This window comes from Miniopterus natalensis, chromosome 2, assembly GCF_054644295.1.
Source record: "Miniopterus natalensis isolate mMinNat1 chromosome 2, mMinNat1.hap1, whole genome shotgun sequence".
Lineage (NCBI taxonomy): Eukaryota > Metazoa > Chordata > Mammalia > Chiroptera > Miniopteridae > Miniopterus > Miniopterus natalensis.
This window is the reverse complement of record NC_142082.1, coordinates 108,818,321-108,841,013: the sequence shown is the minus strand read 5'-3', so window position 1 is coordinate 108,841,013 and position 22,693 is coordinate 108,818,321. Positions and strand designations below refer to the sequence as shown.

Genomic DNA, 22,693 nt, shown 5'->3' with positions numbered 1-22,693 from the left:
GGTGATGCTTTCTGAAGTTTACCAGCTCTCTCATTGGCTAAGACTTAAATGTGCCTTTGAAAACCTTAGTGTAGTTGGGAACTGAGCTCTGGCAGATACAGTGTGCTATCACACTGTGTTCAGTAGCTGCAGACGGCAACGGTGCTTGCTAGCTCCGTATCTTCCAGAGATTTGTGTAACAAACTCAGTTCTCTGCCAGTAAAGGCAGGAAGCAGCATCAAATACTTCATGCCTTTAAACAAGAAAGAAAATGACATTTTGGCCAACACTCTGTCTGCTCTGGGATTAAAAAGGGGCTTTCTTTAATGATCAGGAGCAGGCATGTGATTATACGTGCGCAAAGCCTCAGACTATTTAAATACCTTCTGGGTGGGAGTTACGCTCTTCGTTTCCTCTTCATGAGCATCGGCACCAGGTCCAGCCCTTGTGCTCAGTTCCTCTTTAGTTCTGTGGCTCTGACTTTCCCACCATCCATGACTGTATCTTTCCCTCTTTGCCCTCTGAATTAATGACCCTGACTTTGGGCTTCACATTGCACCCTTCTTGTAAATCCAGAATCCCTCCTCCTGCCTTCATGCCCAATAGGATGGTCTGTCTCACATCTTGGGAAATGGCTTGTTTAACCTTGCAGAAGCCAATGCCTAGCTAAAACAAATTGCAGCAGGATCCTGCAAACAGCCAAGTGTAAGATTGTCTCCCTCCCAATTCAGTAGTGGGCTCTCTCTTGGCAATAAAGTACAACTCGGTTTCATATATCAGCTGGAGGAGTGTTAAATGGATGGCTAGCTCACTGCTGGCAATCAATACATGTTAATACATAGTAAACAAATGGCTTTCCGTGGGCCGAGCAAGCATGGTGATTTTGCAGATAAAAAGATAAAAGGTTGTTCCTGGGGATCTTTGTCTGAGAAAATATATTTTGGCCTCAAGTAGGAACCTTCCCAGGTGGGCATAAGTGACGTTTAATCATCATGAGAATTATCGCTGTTAAAAATTATCTTTTTTCTTTTTATTTGTGCATCTGTGTGCATATTCAGAAAGATCAACCTGAGAAAGTCCAACCAATCGCATCTTCTACCGTGATCCATTCCGACCTGACATCTGTTTATGGCACCATGGTGATGAACAGAGTTGTTTTGTTCCTGGGGACTGGAGATGGCCAGTTACTCAAGGTGGGTTTTCTGTGCCTTCTTCAATGTCAATTTTAATAATGATACAATTTTGTGCTTTTTAATTATTTTTTATTGCTTCTGGTTTATGCATAACACCATACCAACTGCTTTATGAACGTCTTAGTGACCGCCCCCCCAAAATGGCCTGAAAGAAATTTCTAGAAATCTATTTGTAATAATCTCCCTAGCTATGTAACAAAGCACCAGCCACCTTTTTTCCTGGTTTGTGCCAAGATGTTCCCCCTTCCTTACTCTTCAGTTGCCTGGGTGAGGTAAGTGGGGGTCTGGCCCCTACCCCATCCCTGACTCACCTCGGAGACATTTAACCTTTCAGTTCTATCTCCTTTATAATGGAAATGTACAAAGCACCTGATTTCTCACAACTTCAAAGAAATGAGAGGTTATAGGGCTTGAACAGAGGAAAAAAAACAGGTCCTCCTTCCCTCCAGCACACTTGCCACCCACACGGGGTTTGTTTTCTGCCCTTCATACCCACACACACCACAGAGAGGTCAGAGACCTGAAATCCTTTGAGACTCCCCTTGACTTCTATCTCTGAGGACTGTATTTTCCCACTGTATGGATGCACCTCTGGGCAAGTTGAGATTTTTTATTCACTTGGAGAAGGAGCAGTGGGAAGGAGGAGAAAATAAAGTCTGAAATACCTAGTAACTTGCCTGAAATTATATAGCAGTTATCTTCTCAATTTCACCAGCGAACATGTATTGAACACCCCCTGTGGCCTCCACCAACATTCGTGGTTGGGAACCACACTATTTTGCCTCTCTGTAGCCAGTCAGTTTACTCTCAGATCAGATTTCAAATTGAATATTAACAGGTTTGTTTCCTCAGCTGATCTCCCACTGATAACTAGCTGTGTGACTTTGGGTAAATTGCCTGATCTCTCTGAGACTCCATTTCCTTGTCTGTAAAATGAGATTGTACTAGACAACCTGGAAAACCCCTTCCTCTTCTGAAGGTCTCTAATCCTGTCTTCTGTGTACTTATCCCCCACTCTACCCAAACCTTTGCTTGCTCTACTGCAAATGTGCACTGTGTAGTCCTGTCCCCACACCTTTGCTCACACTATACCCCCTTCCTGGATTGCTTTCTGTTTTTTAGCTTTACTGAATGCTATGTCTTTGTGCTTTGGCTTTGCTTAAACTCCACCTCATCATTGAGGACTCCTAAGCCTAAAGCGATCAGGTTTTTCCTTCATCTTCTGAAATACTCATTATCTGTATCTTTTTTTTTTCCTTCTCATTACAAATACCTTGCTTTGCTGCCTAATTTTTTTCTCTCTTGTGTTTGGCCTTCTCAACTTGATTTTAAATGTCTTAAGAGAGGGGCCATGAATTCCCACAGCCTGATACAATGCCAAGTGCCTGATAGGCATTTAATTTAATCTGTTTTCTTTGGAGGAAACCCAGTAACATATGGGAGGGAGTTTGTTTGTATACACATTCTTTTAAAATATACATTGATCAGCATTCCTGTTGTGTTAGCTTAATTTCCCCGGGAAGGTAAACACCCATCAGTCATTCTACACAAGTTGCTTGGTGCCATGAGGTGACGTCTATAGCGACACCAACCTGGTCAGGCCGACTGGACCCACTAACCTGGCAGAAGAAGTTCCCATCAGTCCAAACTGGGCCTCCTCACCAATTATCTCTTCAGATTTGGGATATTTTTGATGAGTGTTTTAACAAGAACACTGTTTCCCCAAAGCTGAGCCAACCAAACTGTTACATGGTAAATTGGAGGTGAAGAAACACTTGGCTATAGTTCCCCAAGGGAAGGCCTGGTTTGCCCCGCCCCTCTTGTTTGTTTGCCCCTCCACTTTATGTGCAGCTGGCCAGTTTTTAGAGATGTTATGGCACCAGAGGGACAGGACCAAGCTGCAGCTTCAAGCCCACTGAAGTCTCACTTTCCTCAGCATCTGGAAGGGGTACCTCTTCAAAAGCCACATCTGGGGCCTTGTTTGAATAACAAGGCAAGTTGATTTTCTGTTTTGTGACTGCTAACATTTATCCAGCGCTTTCCATGTGCCAGTCACTCTACATGTTCTAGCTAATTCAGTCCTCTCCAGAACTCTGTGAAGTAGATCTGCTATTCCCATTTTACAGATGAGGGAATGGAGGCCCAGAAAAGTTGGATGATTTGCCCAAGGTCACACAGTGGCAGAGCAGGAATTGGAACCTGGAATCATTTCAGAGACTGCCCTAATATCCCTCATGACCTTGTAACCTCTGCCCAGGCAAGGGCAACTGCTCCCTGAGAGTTCTCTGAGGGGCGAGTGGTTAGCATGTTGCTATTGGGGTCGATGGTGGGAACCAATGTTTCTGGGGTGGGTCCAGGGTCTTAGAGGCTCCCAAAAGAACCCCAGCTTGAAAAGGCAAACCATCTGACTAAGGGAATACCTCACTGGCATGATAACTTATTGGGAATTAAGCCCTGCCCCCAGGTCCCCTCAGGAGGAGGTTACCAGGGACAAGTTTGAGCTGACTTGGCCCCTCCAGGCTCCTTAGAACAGCCCAGTAATTCCCAAGACTCCCCTTGTATCTTGTGTGCAGATTCTCAGATGCAGCCCCTGGCTCTACCCAGAGTCCTGGATCCTCAGGACTGTGTAGATGATTTGGAAGACACAGATAATCCCCAAATCCCTTTATTCAAAAACTTCAAGCTTCCCCCTTGCCAGACTTGTCACCAGAACTGTTAGAAAAGCCGAGCATTGATAGACGTGAGCTTGGCTTCTTACACCAGAGTGGAGGTACTAATGAGCAGCGAAAAACAAAACCCAGCCCTAGGTGGATCAGCCGCAGTTTCAGGAGTTGACAGGCATTTTGACAGACGCCGGGCACTGGTTGGATGAGAGGCAGGAAACATCGGTTGAGGGCCAATTGCTGTTTTTTACCTCCACACACACAAAATGTGGCTTCTGAACTCTCTGAAAACTTCGCGGAGTTTTCATATAATTTGGTGCAATTTTAAATGTTATTTAAGTAATTTTTTATGGTAAAACAGCTGCTGTCAGCAGCTTAGAGGTCTTTTTTTTTCTTTTCATAGTTGAGGTCAGGCTCTCCAGTTTTGTATCCCTTTTTCCTTCGGTTATTGAGGGGAAACACTTATATTAAAATATTATGGTAAACCTTATGTAAATAGCATTTTTAAATAGTTGTATCATACTGTTATGTGGAAACATTATTTTGAGTTTAAGCCAAGACAGTGACTCACTTTTAAAATGTCTTTAAAGACATGCACTTTTTCCAAGTAATCCTGCACTCCGTCCAGAGGTAAGATTTTACTCACCGTAAGGGGAAAAACAAGACTGGACAGTGTGCTAATGCCTTTGCTGCCTCTATCTCCAACCTTTATTCCTAAGTCCCTTATTAAGGTTTTAGAAAAGCTGAAGGACTTTAGGACTGAAAGGTCCTTTGAGAGTATCCAGTCTGCCCCCTGATTTTATCAACATGCAGCCCTCATGGTTATAAGACGTTACATTCAGTCACCCCCGTGCCCGATATTTCCTCTTTTACTTCTTTTCTGAACATGATTGCATTCTATAATTTTTCATTTGTCAGCATCTCCACCACAATCAGCTGAAAAAGTATGGTCATGCTGCCCTCGGCTCTGGGAATTTATGTCACATGTGGCACAGAGGGCCCTGCTCAGTGTACCATTTTCGCAAACCCATCCCGAGTCTTCCTGCAGGTTGTGATTCAGCCTATCATGTGGCTTGGATTCCTTCGCGCTGATTAACGCATATAGAAAATTGTCCTTATTTCAAGGGCAGAATGGAATCTTTTGAGCTTTTCCAGGTGGTAAAATAAGTAATAACAGAATATGCATGAAATTTGAAATGTGTAACTTTACGCATGCTCGTTAACCTTTCTTGTAAGCATAGAAGAGAACAAGGGGCGGGCGAGGAATAGTAATAGCTAACATTTCTGAGCTCTTACTATGTGCCGGGTATTAGAACCAGTGTCTGCATGGGTTAACTTGTTTAATTCTCACGAGTCAATCTCCTGTTACCATACCAGCTTCATAAATGAGAAAACCTGGGGCTCAGAGGAGTTAGGTAACTTGCTCAAGGTGATTTGGACTGAAGCAGTCCGCCCCCCAATCAAACTACGTTTGTAATTAAAATGTCTGTAGCGCTTGGTAGAGTTGGTGGAACTGGTTTTATTTTTTATTTTACTTCTAATATTGGAGTATCTGGGTCAATACGAAGACACCACTGTTTGGGGTTTCATGAGAAGGAGCTATGGCTTCTGTGGTTTTAGTTGTTCCCATTTGTGGATAGACTGCTGTATTAGAAGAAAGAGTCTTTTTCTCTCGGGGTTGCAAGTAGCTCATGGGAACCTTTGTTCTCACTTGGGGGCCCCTGCTTTTCCTCAGTGGATTCCTTTAAGGCAAAAGTAGGAAATCTGTATTTGCATTGATCTTTGGGATAGCTCAGAGAGAGGAGGCTAGTGTTGGGTTCCTTCAGCATCCCTGGGACTGGGGTAGGGGTCCAGGCGCAGGGAGCCATACCATGCCCTTTCCCCCATCCAGCAGAAAAGCACCGCTACCCTCAGAACCTTACTCCCACTGGCGAATTTCAGTTATCCAAACCATGGAGCAAAATTCAGCCCAATTCCAGAAAGTTCTTCCTGCATTCTAACAGCAGACAAGCTGTGTAACACCTGATGAGTCCTCCTTGACTCTGGTTTTTAAAGTTTTCGAGCGAAAGTAAGATAAAACAAAAATAATAAAATATTTTATAAGGACAAGCTCTATGTACATTCCCACAGAATGTTCAATTAAGAAAAAGGAGACCGTAGGGAAACCAGGGCCAGACCTGGGCTGGAAGTGGGGGTTGGGGTGGGGGCTGAGCTAAGGCAATGGACCAAACAGTAAAAGCAGTGGGAAGTGTCAAAACTTGGAAATGGGCTCCATGGTTGGCTGTTTAGAACATCATATGAAGCTACTTCATGTTCCTTCCCATGTTATTCATTTCAGTTTGTGAGTTCATGGGGACTTCCCAATTTAGAGCTATTACTCCCTAGTAATCCACAAATCTAGACGTCATGATTCAGGCAGTAGGCTTCTCTCACTACTTACAGTAAGCTAAGTAGATTGGAAACAAGAGAGGAATTTGCCTTAATCTTTATATTTCATCTTTATTACACCTAACTACTAAAGCACATTAAATGCTATTGGATAATTACCTAGCGCGTGTGTGTGTGCGTGTGTGTGTGTGTGTGTGTGGAAAAAATAAGTGAGAAGATTGGCCTGTTTGCCCTTCCACTGGTTAGCCCTACAGAGTGAGGTGTAAGGAAAGAAATTTTGCATATTTGAGCTCTTTGCACACCCATGACTTTTCCATCTTATGGTTATATTAAAGAAAACAAGAGTTAATCTTTTGTTCAGTTGTTCTCTCCTCTCATTTTCCTCACTATGCTGTCCTTCCTGATGGTGGTGTCAAACTTGCGATGCAACTAACTGTGTGGTGTGGAAGTCTCACACACCATGCATTTCAGGACTATGGTTGGATTTTGTTTTGTTTGTTTTTTGTATGCGGCAAAAATCCCAAGACTAGTTAATAGCCTACCAAGAGGCTTTAGGAAGATGTCAACAGAAACAATATGTTGACATAAACTGAAATTCTCCATCAGGGAAAAGATGTTTTCTACACAGGCTTCAGCTGGAAAAATGTGAAGAGCCTTATAAAATCTTGAATGCTAATAGGATATTTTTTTCAGTTAATAAATATTTATTGGGTATCTTTTATGTGCCAGGCACTGTTCTGGGTGCTGAGAATACAAAAGTGAACAAAACAGACAATTTCCCTGCTCTCATGGTGGGAAGAAAAAGAGAAAACAAGTAAATGGATTAATCAGTATAAAGTCATTTCAGATCGTGTAAGTGCCATGAAGAAAAGAGAGTGATGGGTAGAGAGTGACAGTGGAGTGCAGTAGAAAGGAGACCAGGGAAAGCTTCTCAGAGGAGGTGACATTTGAGACTTGAAGGATGAAGCGGAATATCAGAATATACATGGCTCAGGTTGACTTCAAATTAGATCTATATTAAGGGCATATCCTGGAAGCAATAGATAAAAATCCACATCATGCCCAAGGAGTATGTATGAGTTGAATGAGGTTTCTCTTATGCAAAATTCAACCCATTTTGGGTTTCCAGGACTCACTGTTACTTCCTGCAATGCTTCACTGATCATATTCTTTTTCTGAGGCTGCCCAGCTGAACTGAGCTGAGAAGGAACCTTTCCCATGCTCCAGTCTTACTGGCTTTCTTCTCTGTGTTGATGTTGACATGAATTTTGTAGTTAGAAGATCCAGGTTTCCATTGGGGCTCTTGGACTGGGCTGTGGGGATGGGAATGGGTGAGGTGGAGGTGCTATTAACAGAAATCTGAAGGAGGAAAAGAACCATCACTTTCCTGTCCTGTCTGAGAGAGATGAGACTACAGAAACAGAGACCTAGATGCCTCCATGTAGCATTATTTGGGTCCCTTGTGGTGAACATGAAAACTTGTTCTATCCTCAGGGTTCTGGAGACCATTCTCTGTATAATCTAGCAAAAAGAAAAGTAATTTAACCCACTCTTCCTCAAATACTTTTTAAATTTAAATTGTATGTATTTATTTTTTGAGATAATACATTGATATTGCTCAGAATGCAAAAGAACCAGGAGAATATATAGTGAAAATCACATGTTTTTACCCTCTGGGGCAACCAATGATATTGGTTTCTTAGATATCCTTGCAGAGATATTTTATATATGTCTGTAAGCAAGAGGGGGAAGATAGTCTTTTCCCCCTTTTATTAAACATATAAAGCATATATGTGTATATATAGTACATGCATACGTACATAAAATATGTGCATGCAAATATATGTATATTTACTATATCATGTTAAACATAACAAAGAGCTGTCTAAATTTTTTTTGGCTCTATAGGATTCAGTTGTTTGTACTATAGTTAACTTGTTCCCTATGGTTGGACAATTAAGGTTGTTTCAATCTTTTGTGTATAACACATGATGCAATGAATATCCCTGGTCATATATTATTTCACATATATATGAGGAGCTGCTGGGCCTAAGGGTATATGCTTTATAATTTTGGTAGATAATGTCAAGTCTCACTTCCACTGTCAATGAAACATAAGTTTAACCCCAGAATCTATGGCTTTCAGGATAAGCTTCAGTGTAGGCTGTTCTGGATAGCTTATTCAGGAAACTGGTTGATAAACCCTGGCATATAGTGCACTTTGGTAATTTCTTTTTAATGCAAGAAAGAAAGACTTCCCTGCCATAATTCAGAGTTCTAGAGAGAGTACTGGTACCTCATCTCTGGTGTATCAAGCAAATAAATCAAAGTTGCCCCAAACTAGATCTTTCTAGCCCCTACTTATCAACCATGTTCCAAGAGTAAATAAAACAAGCCCCAATGACAACTACAGTGCAGCTCTTAACTCACTTAAAATGGACAAGGAGTAGTGGTGTTCTCTAAAGTTTTTTTGTTGAGGTGTAATTGACATATAATGTTTTATTAGTTTCAGATGACTTCAATGTAATAATTTGATATTTGTATATATTGTGACATTATCACCCCAATAAGTTTAGTTAACATCAGTCACCATACACAGTTACATATTTTTTTCTTGTGATGAGAACTTTTAATAATTACTCTCTTAGCAGCTTGCAAACATACAATACAATATTGTTAAGTATAGTCACCATGCTGTAATTACTGTAAATTATATTTTTATTTTTTATTTTAAAGCAAATCCCAGAGTATGTCACTTTAGCCCCTCTTTTCATTGTGCATCTCCAAAAAAAAAACTGTGATCATTTTCTTAAATAGCCATAATGCTGTTATTTCAACCAATAAAATTATTAGTAATTACTTAGGGTTATCTAATATTGAGTCCATATAACTAAATTTTCCTGATTAGCTCAAAAAGTGTCTTGTGAAAATTGTTCTTCTTCAAATTGGTATCCAGACAAGGTTCTCAAGTCACATTGGGTGGTTCTGTTTCCTTACCCTGGAGTGGCCGCCTCTTTGAGGAAGCCACTCCTTTTATTCACCACCGTTGGCTGAATGAGGGAACAGAGTCTGTTTCCGCGAATGTCTCACATGTGGCGTTGGCTGCTCGCTTTCTTGTGGTATCACTTAGCTTGTTCCTCTATTCCTTCCAGTGCAAAACGGAAGTTAGCGCTGCAGACGGACTTAGATGCAGGGTCAGCTTTACGGGCAGGAACGTGTCACAGGCGCTTCTGTGAAACGATGCTTTCAGCGCCACCAGAGAAATCAGGGCAGCGGCCTTTCTTCTCTTAAGTCTCGCTTGAGAATATGTCTGTCTTTTTTAAATGGCTTCCTGTTTCTTCTTTATACAACCACTTTCCAGAACTGGATCAACTCTTTGAGCTTATAAAGAATATGAATTTGTTTACGTGAGAAATGTCCAAACCTGTAGGGAAATTTTACGAGTTTATTTGAACCAAACTGATGGCAATTGCCAGGAAGCAAAATTTCAACGAATTGAGAAAATGCTCCAGAGAGTGGCAGTTTTGCAGCTTATTTTATATGTTAGAATCAAAGGAGACATAGGGGGTTATATGAAATCCATTGGTGGTAGATTAAGGTGGTGGGAGAAAGCAAAGCGGGGCAATCTCTGGGATTGGGTAAGAAAGTAAAACGGAGAGGCACATACTTTTTTTACATTGATGGGTACAGAATAGCTAATAATTAACATTTACAGCACATACAGATGGTATTCAGGGAACAAAATAACAATGAAGAGTTCTGTGGTCTCCTGGTACTGGTGGTTGTGCCCTCAGGGGTCTGAAAAAGAAGGTTACTTTGACATTTTAAAGATATGTTATCTTAAATCCGAAGACAGTGGACAGGTTTACGTAAGGTGAAGATTGACCTTTGTCAAGGAAGCTATAGCCTAAGATATGACTCGCTGTGCCCCACTTCTGATTAGGAATTTTTATGTTCAGACCATCCTATGTGGTTGCTTTTGGCCTCTGAGTTTGTAAGGCCTGCCATGCTGGCCTCCCCTGAACTTGTCAGGTTTAGTATATGGCCCCTTTTTTGTCCACACTTCCCCCTTTGGTCACAAATCAGTTTGAAGGATGCATCAATAACCAACCTCTTGGTTGGATAATGTGGTCCCATGGTGCTAGGAAGGCTCATTCCTAGGAAGTCTTAGTATCATCATTTGTCTTGCTGAACAGGGTAGACCACTGGGGATGGGGCAAGACCATAACCTTTGATGGACATCAAGGCCAGATTTTCCTCAAAAGGGAAAAGCAAGGAAATGGGAGGCAATTAGGTCTTATGGGCCTTCATTAAGAAGAACACTCTGGATCATTTCTAACCTATAAGGTATCAGGATCCAAGCTTTGCTATATATCTCACTTTCCTATATTTTGCATCCAATATAACATTTACTTTTAGTTTGAGGGCACACTATACACCTCTTCAGTTTTCACAATCTGACTATGAGATGGGTTCCCAATTACTAAGGCCCATCTACTTTCCATTGGAAACACTCAAGTGCTGTTCATTATTAATCTGATTCCCACTAGTTATGCAATTGGGAACTGTAACCTTAAGGTTTAATCAGGGCCAACGCTGTAAGAACACAGTGGTGTCAATTACAGTTTCCATCTAATAATGTCCAGAGGCCAGGAGGACAGTAAGAGTTTCATACGTAAATTTCCTGTGCCTCAGCAGCAGTTAGAGAGGGCCATTTTTTTCAACAGCCACTTCAGCTGCCATCTGAATTAACATACTTAGTAGTCCTTGTTGGGATGGGGGTAAGTCCGTTCCCATAATCAAATTCTAGTGTTTATACATACAATTTGTTTCTCACCACCCCTTTCCTACCAGCCTTCTAAAACTTCTCTTGTCTGTCTTAGTTTTCTCTTTCTACCCATTCAGAAATAACCAACTTATTAGGACAAACTACTTCTTTTTAACTTTTCTCAAAAACACACACCTTTTCTTCCTTTTGAATAACATTCCTTCTAAATTACAAAAGAGAAACCATAAAAAGAGTATATTGATAATACAAAAGTTAACTTATACACCTTTAGCAATTATTGATGGTTTGACTATATACACAGAATTTGAGAAAAGCCCAAAGAATAACTATTATTATGATAAATATTATTAGCAGACAGGTAAAGACAATCAAACAAATGGTTTTTTTTTAGTTCAATATTAATTTGTGGTTACCCAGGCCTTGTCAGTGTCTTGGGATAGCTGTCTCATCCCCGAGGAGTCTTTTTTTTATTATTTTATTTTTTTCCTTTATTGTTGAAAGTATTACAGATCTCCTCCCTCTCTTTCCCCATTGATTCCCTCCAACCAGCATCTGCCCCCCCACCCCCCGGCCTTCAAAACAATGTTGTCTGTGCCCATGGGTTATGCATATATGCATATAAGTTCTTTCATTAAGCTCTCCCCACCCACTCCCCCACCCCTGCCTTCCCACTGAGATTCATCAGTCTGTTCCATGCTTCTATGTCTCTGGATCTATTTTGTTCCTCAGTCTATTATGTTTATTAGATTCCACATGTGAGTGAGATCATGTAAAACTGAATCAGGAAGAATCAGACAACCTGAATAGTCTACCAACAACTGATAAAATCGAAGCAGTAATAAAAAAAAACTCCCAGCAAACAAAAGCCCTGGTTCAGACAGCTTCACAGGGGAGCTTTCTAATTCTTTAAATTGTAGGGTTAGATAGGTTACTAAATATTTTTCTTGCTTTTTGAGGTAGGTCTGTAGTGCTATGAACTTCCCCCTCAGGACTGCTTTCACTGTGTCTCATAGATTTTGAGTTGTTGTGTGTTCATTTTCATTTGTTTCCAGGAAGTTTTTGATTTCTTTCTTGATCTTATTGGTAACCCATTCATTGTTTAATAACATGCTATTTAGCCTCCAGGTGTTTGAATGTTTTTGAGTGTTTTTACTGTAGTTGATTTCTAATTTCATGCCATTGTGATCTGAGATGCTTGATATGATTTCAATCTTGAACTTGTAGAGACTGGTTTTGTGTCCTAACATGCGGTCTTTCTTTGAGCATGACCCATGTGCCCTAGAGAGGAATGGATATTCTGCAGCTTTGGAGTGAAATATTCTGCAAATATCAATTAAATCCATCTGATCTAGTGTGCCATTTAGAGTCACTGTTTCTCTGTTGACTTTTTGTCTGGAAGATCTGTCCAGTGAAGTCAGTGGGGTGTTCAAATCCACGACTGTGACTGTATTGCCGTTGATGTCTCCCTTAAAGTCCTTAAGGTTATTATTGATAGGTCCTTATTTATTGCCATATAAATTCTTTATGCCTATGTTTCTCTCTCTGTTTCTTATTATTATTAAGGTAGTCCCTATAACATTTCTTGCAATGCTTCTATTTCTCCTTCTAATTATAGCAGTCCCTTTAACATTTCCTACAGTGCTGGTTTGGTGGTGATAAACTGCTTTAGCCTTTTTCTTTTGAGTGGGAAGCTCTTTATTTCACCATCTATTTTGAATGATAGCCTTGCTGGATAGAGTAGTCTTGGTTTCAGATCCTTGTTTTGCATTACCTTGAATACTTCATGCCATTCCCTTCTGGCCTGTAGAGTTTCCGATGAGAAGTCAGTTCATCAGAGCCTTATGGGAGCTCCTTTGTAGGTAACAAATTGCTTTTCTCTTGCTGCCTTTAATATTCTCTCTTTGTCTTGAAATTTTGGCATTTTAATTATGATGTGTCTGGGTGTGGGCCTCTTTAGTTTCTTCTTGCTTGGGACTTTCTGTGCCTCCTGAACTTGTGTGACTTTTTCCTTGCCCAGGTTAGGGAAGTTTTCTGCCATTTTTCCTTCAAACAGGTTCTCTAACCCTTGCTTACTTTTGAGCTCCTCTAGCACTCCTATGATGTAACTACTGTTACATTTCATGTTGTCCCACAGCTCCCTTAGACTGTCCTCCTGTTTTTTAGTTGTTTTTTCTTTTTGGATCTCTGATGGAGTGATTTTTTTCTACCCTATCATCTAATTTGCCAATCTGATCCTTGGCTTCCTCTAATCTGCTGTTTATTCCTTCAGATGTATTCTTTATTTCTGCTATGTCATTCTTCATTTCTCACTCGTCATTTTTCATAGTTTCCATATCTTTTTTATGCTCTTAAGCATCCTTACAATCAGTATTCTGAACTCTACATCTGATAGATTGCTTATCTCTATTTCATTTAGCTCTTTTTCTGGAGACTTCTCTTGTTCTTTCATTTGGGGTTTGTTTTTTTGTCTTCCCATTTTGGCTGCCTATTTGGGTTTGTTTTTGTGTATTAGGTAAGCCTGCTAGGACTCTCAGTCTTTTTGGAAGGTCTCTGGTGCAGGCCAAAGTCAGCTACTGTTTGTGACTGGCCTTGAGTACACTGTTTGGAGCTATCGACAACCCACACAGGGATTGAGGTTCCCTCTGTTGGGGCTGGGTGCATTTGGACAGGAACAAGAAGCACCCCAAAGTCTGCTTTTCTAAGAGCCAGGTTCAGAAGCAGATCAGGCAAAAAGACTCAAAGTACTCCAAGGTCTGCCTCTGCCTGCAGGCTGATTAATCTGATTCTCTTAATGAGCTTCAAGCTGTAGAAACTGCATGAGGTAGGGCAAGAGGATTTCCAGCAGGGTGGGGCAATTGCTTCCTCCTCAGGCATAAGCTGCTTGGAAGATAAATGTCTGCCTGAGAAAGATGTCTCTGGTATCGGGCAGTGACTCGGCACCAGAATCCAGAGGGGTGCTCTCTAAGCTCTAACTCTATAGCCCACAACCCTAGATTCTCCTCACACAGCTCCAGTACATTCTGCCTTCCTTCTGCTGGAGCACAACGTGAGTGGCTGCACACGAAACTTTGTGCATTGGCCCTTTAAGAGGGTGCCTGCATTTCCAGCTGTTTCTCCCTGGGAGACAGAAGCCCAGCTCCTTTTCACAACCAGATGTTATGTGAGCACCTTTCTCAGTTCTGGTTATCTTGGCTGGAAAGTCCAGCCTGGGGTTTAGGCCCCAGCATCCTCAGTGGGAACTCCCCACAGCTGAGATATCCCTCCGGACCTTCAGCTGCTGCCGGTGGGAGCCCAGCCAGCCCTCTCATGTCTCCATACTTCCTACCAGTCTCTGTTCAGTCTCCGCTTTCCCTCCTTGTTTATGAGGGTACTCTAGCTCGTCTTCAGTTGCAGTTGATTATTCAGGATGGTTTTTCTATATTTTAGTTGTAATTCCAGTTTGGTCTGATAGAGTGTCAGTGTAGCTTCCACTCAGTCCCCCTCTGTCATTTCCCCGAGGAGTCTTTGATCTTCTCTCTAGGCTGAGGTGAGTGTCAGAGATGGGTACATGTCCACTCATGCTTAGGCAATTAATTTTTTATGAGAAATTTGAATCCTTGAGTTAACACTTTTAAGTTTCACTGCCTCTGGATTAGTTAGTAATACCTGATAAGGTCCCTTGGAACGAGATTGGAAAGAGTCTTTTATTGATGTCTTTTCCAGTGGACAAAATCTCCTTGTTGTAAATGCTGATCTCTGAAGTCTTCATCCTCCAGGAGTACACTGAAATGAATCATTTACTAATTTATCAATTTTTAAAGCTGGTTAATAAGTCCTTGATAATAATGCGGAATATCTCCTTTCAGTAAGGTTGGTTCATATGTCCGTTTACCCAGATGCATAGGGTGACCAGTGACTAATGAGAAGAAAGGCTGTGTTTACAAGTAGGAGAAGATCTCAGGTTAAGGAGCACTATGGGGAGAGCTTTTAGCCGAGGGAAATTAAAAATCCAGAGAACTAGGATTGATAAACACAATGAAAATGCTGTAGAATAGGCCAAATATTACAGAAGGATTGCATAATTTGCCCAGTGAAATGAGTCCCTTGGTCACCATGTAACTCAGAGGGAAGTCCCCAATTTTTCCAAAAATAACTTACCTACCACAAAGGCTGTTGCTCTTCTACAAGGGAACGTCTCAACCCAGTGAGAAAACATACACATCATAATTAACACATATTTGTATTCTTGAGATGGTGGCATTTACATAAAATCCAATTAGCATGCCTCAAATGGGCCTAAAGGAAGTGGGAAATGTCCTTGGGACCTGTGGAGTAGTTTTCCTGGGTTATATTTTGGACAGATAGAACATTTACTATAAACTTTATGAGGTACAGTAGAAGAAGGTTTCCAGTAATATTGTTTACTCCATGAAATCATCTTTTCAGGACCCAAATGTGTTAGTTTATGTGCATGTTGAAATATAGGTAATTAATCCCCTATGGTTAAGATTGGTTTCTGATTGGGTTCAAACCATATCTGTTTGTCTGTGTGAAACGTTCCCTGCTTTTTGTTACCATATCCTTTTTTCTTCTGCTGCTGCTGGCCGTTAGAACTATAAAAGAGAGCCTTTTATTGATTCAATAGGAAGAAGAAACATTATCAGGTCTGGATAATTTGACTGCTTATTGCTGCTTGTCTAGCTGCAGTGTCAGCTAAATTATTTCCTTTTGCTTCCATGGTGGCAGCGTTAGAATGTCCTGGAATTTTGATAATTGCCAATTGTTTTGGTTGTTGTATGACATCTAATAATTCTGCAACCTGTTTTATACTCTTCACGGGCTGTTCTGAGGAAGTTAAGAAGCCTCACTGCTTATACAACATTTTGAGGTTGGTGGGTAACATCAAAGGTATAACTACTATCAGTGTAAATATTGGCTATTTGATCTTTGGCCAATTGACAGGCTCAAGTTAGAGCAATTAACTTAGTTTGTTGGATAGGCTTTATTCGAGGAAATAAGAACCTTCAATTATGTCCACCATGGAAATTACTGCATATCCCTGTTCATCTTTCAGATACCATCCATCTGTAAACCAAATTAACTCAGCATTATCAATAGGAGTTTCCTATAAACCATTCCTAGGAACGAAAAGGTGGTCAGTAAGCAAAACACAATCGTGGGTGTCTTCATCCTTCAGGGAGCAGAGTTGCTGGGTTAAGACTGTTACATAGAGTTAAAGTAGAATTAGGTGCAGAAAGCAAGATTATTTCATAAAAAGCCAGTCAACTAACAGAAGTGTTGAGTGCGATGAGAGTTCAGTGGAGATTCAACAGAATAAGGAACATAAATAAGTACAGGAGAGCCCATAACTATCTCTTCTGTTTGTTTATATAATATGTTTATAGCAGAGATGGCTGCCATGCTGTGAGACAGCCCTTTGGCTACTGAGTCAAATTGCTGACTCTGATAGTCTATAGGTCTATGATCATCTCTGTTTCTGACTTAAAACTCCTAAAGCATTTTCTTTATTTTCATGTATAAAGAGGAACACCATTTATGATTAAGCTGTCCCAGAGTGGGAACTTTAAATAATACTTCCTCTAGAGCTTCTTCAGCTTGTTTCCCTTCAGGGTTCTATTGAATTGGATCAGGTCCTTCTGATTTTAATAAGACATATAGAGGCTGGGCCATTGATGAAAAATTTGGAACCCAACTCTGACAATATTCAGTCAAACCCAGGAACCATCTAAGCTTTTTGTTTGTTTTTAGAAAAGGAAAGGATGTTGTTCCTCTAATTTTTTCTGAGTTAATTGGTAACCCATCTTTAGATGTTAGATGACCAAGGTATTTTATTTTATTTTTAAAAATTTTTATTTATTTTTTTAAACATATCTTTATTGATTTCAGAGAGGAAAGGAAGGGGAGAGAGAGAGATAGAAACATCAATGATGAGAGAGTCATTGATCGGCTGCTTAGCCCACAACCCAGGCATGTGCCCTGGCCGGGAATCGAACCCCTATCTCCTGGATCCTAGGTTGATGCTTAACCGCTGAGCCACACCTGGCCAGGCATGACCAAGGTATTTTACTTGGGGTCAAACCACCAAGTCAAAGCTTGTCCTTTGAGACCAGATGTCCCTTTATGGCTAGCTGTTGTAGTAGGTAAATCGTATCCTCTTGGGAGTCTAATATGTCCTGGAGCAGGGGTGTGGAACCTTTTTTCTGCCAAGGGCCATTTGGATATTTATAACATCATTTGTGGCCCATACAAAATTATCAACTTAAAAATTAGCCTGCTATATTTGGTCAAACATTTAATTAACTCACCCCTAATGTGACGGCTGGAACTGCTTCTGTTTGGTGAGGCCTTGGCAGGGCCAGACCAAGTGATGTCGGCCTGTCCTAGAGCATAAAGGTAAATCAACCACATTTGGATTAGAATGGAATCTCTGGGAATTTCAAGATCATTTAAATCAGCTTTTAGTATCTGAGAGAAATAGATGAGACTCTGTGTATGTACCTGGAGCATTACTGTCCAAGTAAACTCATGGCCTTTCCAGGTAAAAGCAACAACGGTGCTTTGCTTACTGACCACCATCTTGTTCCTAGGAATGGTTTACAGAAAACTCCTCGTGTTAATCTGAAAGATGAACAGGGAGGCCACCAAGCTGTTTTTCATTTTTATTTTTTACAGGAATACTGAAAAAGGCTCTAAATAAATCTATCACTGAAAAATATTGGCAGTTTATAGGAATAGGTGATAATAGGGTATGTGGATTTGGGACCACAGGATGTCTTTATTTATAGCTATGAGATCCTGCACAAATCTCCATCCTTTCCCATTGAATTTCTTTACTGGAAGGATAGGAGAATTATAGGGGCTCACACATGGCATTAAAAGCCCCCTTTTTAAGTAATCTTGTATAATGGGCTTGATTCCATTAGGTGTTTTTTAAAATTTTATTTTATTGTTGACAGTATTACAGATGCCTCCTATTTTCTCCTTTCATGCTCCCCTCCACCCAACCCCCACCCCACCCCAAGACGCCCCATGTTATTGTCTCTGTCCCTGGGTTATGCATATATGCATATATGTTCTTTGGATAATCTCTTCCTGTCCCCTCCCCTCCACCCCCTACCCTCCATTCCCCACTAAGGTCTGTTACTCTGTTCTGTGCATTTATACCACTGGACCTGTTTTGTTCATCAGTTTATTTTGTTCATTAGATTCCACTTATAAGTGAGATCATGTGATATTTCTCTTTCACTAACTTGCTTATTTCACTTAGCATAATAGTCCTAGGTCTTAAAGGATATTGATGAATATTAGGTAGAGGCAAAGTATTGTGAATGGTTGTTTTAATAGGAGTGGCTGACTTAGTCTTGCCAATATCTGTACTAGAAAAGGCCCAAAGTTGTATTGGAACATCCTGTAACAAATGTTCAGTCTGTGTTAAAATTAGTTTCCTCTTATGGAGTTTCCTTTAAAATCATTATTTTCCCAATTGGTTTAATGTCTGATTCACTTAGTTCTAGATGCACTTCACCCCCTTCTGGGAATGGGATATATGAGTGTCATTGGTTTCAAGAAAGTCTCACCCTGTCAGGTGAATTAGGGCAGGTTTGACTAGTAAAAATATGTTGCCCTGAAACATTCCCTGGCTGGAAGGAAACAGGTTTTGACTTAAAAACAAGCATTGGTTGGTTAGGTATCCCTACCATTTGTACTGAAGCTTAGTCTGAGTATTAGTAAAGAGAAGGGGAAATGCCCTCTCATAGTCCTCGGAGCAGCCCTATGCTTATTACTGTTTCTTTTCTTTTTCTAAATCCCATTTCGGATTTCTACAATCCTTCTTAAGGTAACCTGGCTTTCTACAATAAAAGCAGACTCCTCCATGGGAGTTTCCCAGCAAAACGAATTTAGTAATTCTGTTGCTTTGCTCTCAGAAACCAGTAAATGCACTAATTGGAATAGGTCAAAATAGCCAGGGTCATGTGTTCTAACAGTTAAATCAAATTCCTTTGCAAACCCACCTTGGTCCTGGAGAGAGGTAGGGAAATCTTTAATTAGATCCCTTAATTCTTTTCTAGAACAAGAAGTAGATGATGGCTGGTTCTCCTTGTCCGAGACTGGCTTTCTCTAAAGGGAGCTGTCAGAATTTCTAGTTCGTTTGTTTTTTCCCTAGTCTGTCTTGGTCTGGTTTTCTATTCTGAGTGTCCCCTAGGTCAGTAGGGAGCTGTGGTGGGGGTCACGTCATAGAAGAGAGAGAAGGAGGAGGAGGAAAGGAGAGTAAATCCGAACAACGAAGTAAATGGTAGAGGGGGGCAGTTGGAGAAGAGGGAAGAGTGGGGTGTTGTCACTGAGCAGCTTCGGAAGCCTTCTTAGTACAGAAAGAGTCTCTAAATTTTTCTTATTAACTTCCTGGGAAGAAGAATGTCTGTCTGTGCTCTGTTTCAGAGACTTCTATTTGCCAATTGAGCTAAGCCTCTCATTCATTCAATTTGATTTTAGAGCCTGCTTTTTTTTCTATTGTGCATCCAAAGATTAACTTAGGTGTCAAAAGAGCTCCATTTTGGTCATCTTAAGTTAATATCACTTCTAGTTGAATCTTCCCATTTCGTAAGTGCTTGCAAGTAAAGGCTCCCTATGAATTGTGGATCTGCAGGAGTATTAATAGGGGCTGAGGGTGGGGGCTTGTCAGCCTGGAGGCACAATTTCCCATGTTAATTTAGTTTTTTGGGTTTTTTTTGAGATCTGCAGAGTCTGAACAAATTTCCAGGGATATTGTGTGGTGAGTTAAAGTGTGCCACTTATGGGTTGAGATCCAAGGGTCTGGGTCTGCAAGGTGGTCCTAGGTGGGCTTCTTTGGAATCATGCTGATTATGCCAAGTAAATGTTGACATAAGAAACGTCCAAACCTGTAGAGAATTTTTATAAGTTTATTTGAGTCAAAATGATGACAATTGCCAGGAGGCAAAATCTCAATGAATGGAGAAAATGCTCCAGAGAATGGCAGTTTTGTAGTTTATTTTATACATTACAATCAAAGGAGGGGGGTGTAAGGAGGTTACATGAAATCCACTCATGGTAGATTAAGGGGGCCGGAGAAAGCAAAGCAGGAGGAAATCGCTAGGAGTGGATAAAAAGGCAAAATAGAGTAGCACATGCTTCTTTTACATTGGTGGAAACAAGATAACAGTGAGGGGTGGGGTTCTGTGGTCTCTGCTCTGGTGCCCGCGGTTGTGCCCCGAGGGGTCTGGAAAAGGAGATTACTCTGATATTTCAAAGGTACGTTATTTTAGGTGCAAAAAGACAATAGACAAGTTCAGTTAAGGTATTGCCAATGAAGCTACAGGCCTAGGACGTGAATACCCGCCATGACTCACTTTTAGTTAGGAGTGTTTATGTTCAGACCATCCTGTGTGGTTACTTTCAGTCTCCGAGTTTGTAAGGCCACCATGCTGGCCTCCCCTAGCTTGTCAGGTTTAGTGTGCGGCCCTTTTTTGTCCACAAACTAGAGATGGGAAGACAAGAGCCTGGCAAGTCCACACTTGGTCAGTGCTTGTTGCCCTTCCCTCAGTTTTCTGCAGGCCAACGTTGTCCAATAGAACTTTCCATAATGATGGACATGTTCTCTATCTGCACTCTCAGTAGGGTAGCCACCAGCGAGCACTTGAAATGTGGCCAGTGAGACTGAGGACTGAGTCTTTAGTTTAATTAAAACTTAAATAGCCATATGTGGCTAGTGGCTGTCATATTGGATGGTGCAGCTATAGTCGTTTAAAAATGAACTGAGGCACAGATCTGTCCTCCCCTGCAACCTAACTGCTTCTGTTCCTTTTTTCCAGAGCTACCACTGAATACAGTGAGTAGTTCACAGGCTTCTAGTGAGCTGCTTGCACTGGGCTTGACCCAGAGCAGATGATGGAAGGAAGTCACCATCTCAGGACAAAGCCAGACGCAGGCCCAGGTTCTGGGAGTGGGGTCAGGTGCAGGAACATGCTCCGCGTGCCAAATTGATATGGAGCCTTTGATTAAATAGCCATATTTAATTGCCATCAGAATATGTGGGTACGGACGTATTATTGATCAGTAGATGCACAGATGTTGATTATGGCTGAAAAGAACCTAGGTGCCAATTTTTCCTTTTCAAATCATGTGCCCAGTGTAACTGCTATCCACAGCGGTAGAAATATGAATGTAGATATTATATCTGGATATGTTCAAAATGACAAAATATTGAACACCTTCATCTTATAAGGCATCGTATTGGGCAAAGATGATTAAGACGCTGTCCCTACCCAAAAGGAGCTTGCAATCTAGTAATATTATTATCTATTGAGTATTTATTGTGTGCTAAGCATCTTTCATAATTTTTATTTGATCCTTAAACACAACAGTGTTTAAGGAAGGCATTATTAGCCTCATTTTAGACAGGAGGAGATTGACACCCAAAGAGGTTAAGTTACTAGTTTAAAGAAGCACAGCCACTTAACCTTTAAAAGACAGCATTTAAAAGACAGCATCATACAAACTCCGTATATTTTCCAGGATCAACTGTACAAATAATGGTTTCTTTCCTTTTGCCTGTAAAAAAGAACGTATATGCTTAGGTTTCTGAATATTTAAAGGGTAGACTGGGCTGCCCAAGCTACTATTATTTCTCCAGGATTATGGTGAGAGCCTCCTGATGAGTCTTCTACCCATGCTTCAAACCCTGCCGTCTCACCCTGCCACTCCTCTGCTCAGCGCGCTGCAGTGGCTCCCTCTTTCTCACCGCGAGTTAGAGGCAGAACCTTTACACGGGCCTACGAGAACCTAGATTATTCACCCAGTTACCTCACTGCCCACTCTCCTGTGCCTCATTTGCTCTGCTCACATCAGACTGGCCTCCTCTCAGTGTAGGGCCTTTGTACCAGGGGCCCCTCTTCTAAGAGCACACTTCATCCAGATGTCTAAGGGACACCGTCAGCCACTGCAAGTCGCTAAATACGTGTCACCTTCTCAGTGAGACCTGCTCTGAATACGCATTCTCCATCTCCTTACCCCACTTCATTTTGACTTTTATGACTTTCTGATATATTTTATAAGTTACTTACTTTTTGTTAACTGTCATCATTTCCCTGCACACATGCAGGAGAGTAAGTTCTATGAGGACAGAATTTCCTGCCCCCACCCTCCCGCTGCTGTATTCACTGCATTGTCCAGACACCTAGAAGATGCCTGATACATAGTGGATGTTCAGTAGATGCTTATTGACTGAAGATGAGTGAAGCTCAGGTTTGCCCAGTTTCAAAGCCAGACTCGCTTATAATTTATATATAAATATAGGATGTCCCAGAAAAATGTACACACACACTTTGAATAATTATAAAGGCGATGTTTATTAAAATACATTTTATTTTCAAAATTGAGCTATTAGCTGTTAAAGTATGTATACATTTTTGGGGGACACCCTGTACATACTCCTTGTTTAGGCCTGATAAGTTGTCCTGATTACTTTAAAATGCATGACTATGTAGAATTACATGGGAGAATCAGAATAACCCAGGCAAATATTCGTTGAGCTGACTTCTTTTTGTTTTAAGATCAGACTTCGCCTTGTACTAAAGAAGCTGTCACTTGTATCTTCTCATAAAGCCAATAGATGTGGTCAGGGATTGTGGGAGAGCATCCACATGTGAGGATATTGCTCAGCATTG

General features: G+C 41.0%; 1 protein-coding gene across 1 annotated transcript in view; it reads left to right on the top strand.

The window, feature by feature from the left end:
• Window positions 1–22,693, top strand: part of PLXNC1 (plexin C1) — a 155,148-nt gene that overhangs the window by 18,641 nt on the left and 113,814 nt on the right. Inside the window, exon 2 of the mRNA XM_016215211.2 lies at window positions 1,038–1,172. Within this exon, the coding sequence (XP_016070697.2) occupies window positions 1,038–1,172 (135 nt within the window). The remainder of the gene's footprint in view (window positions 1–1,037; window positions 1,173–22,693) is intronic.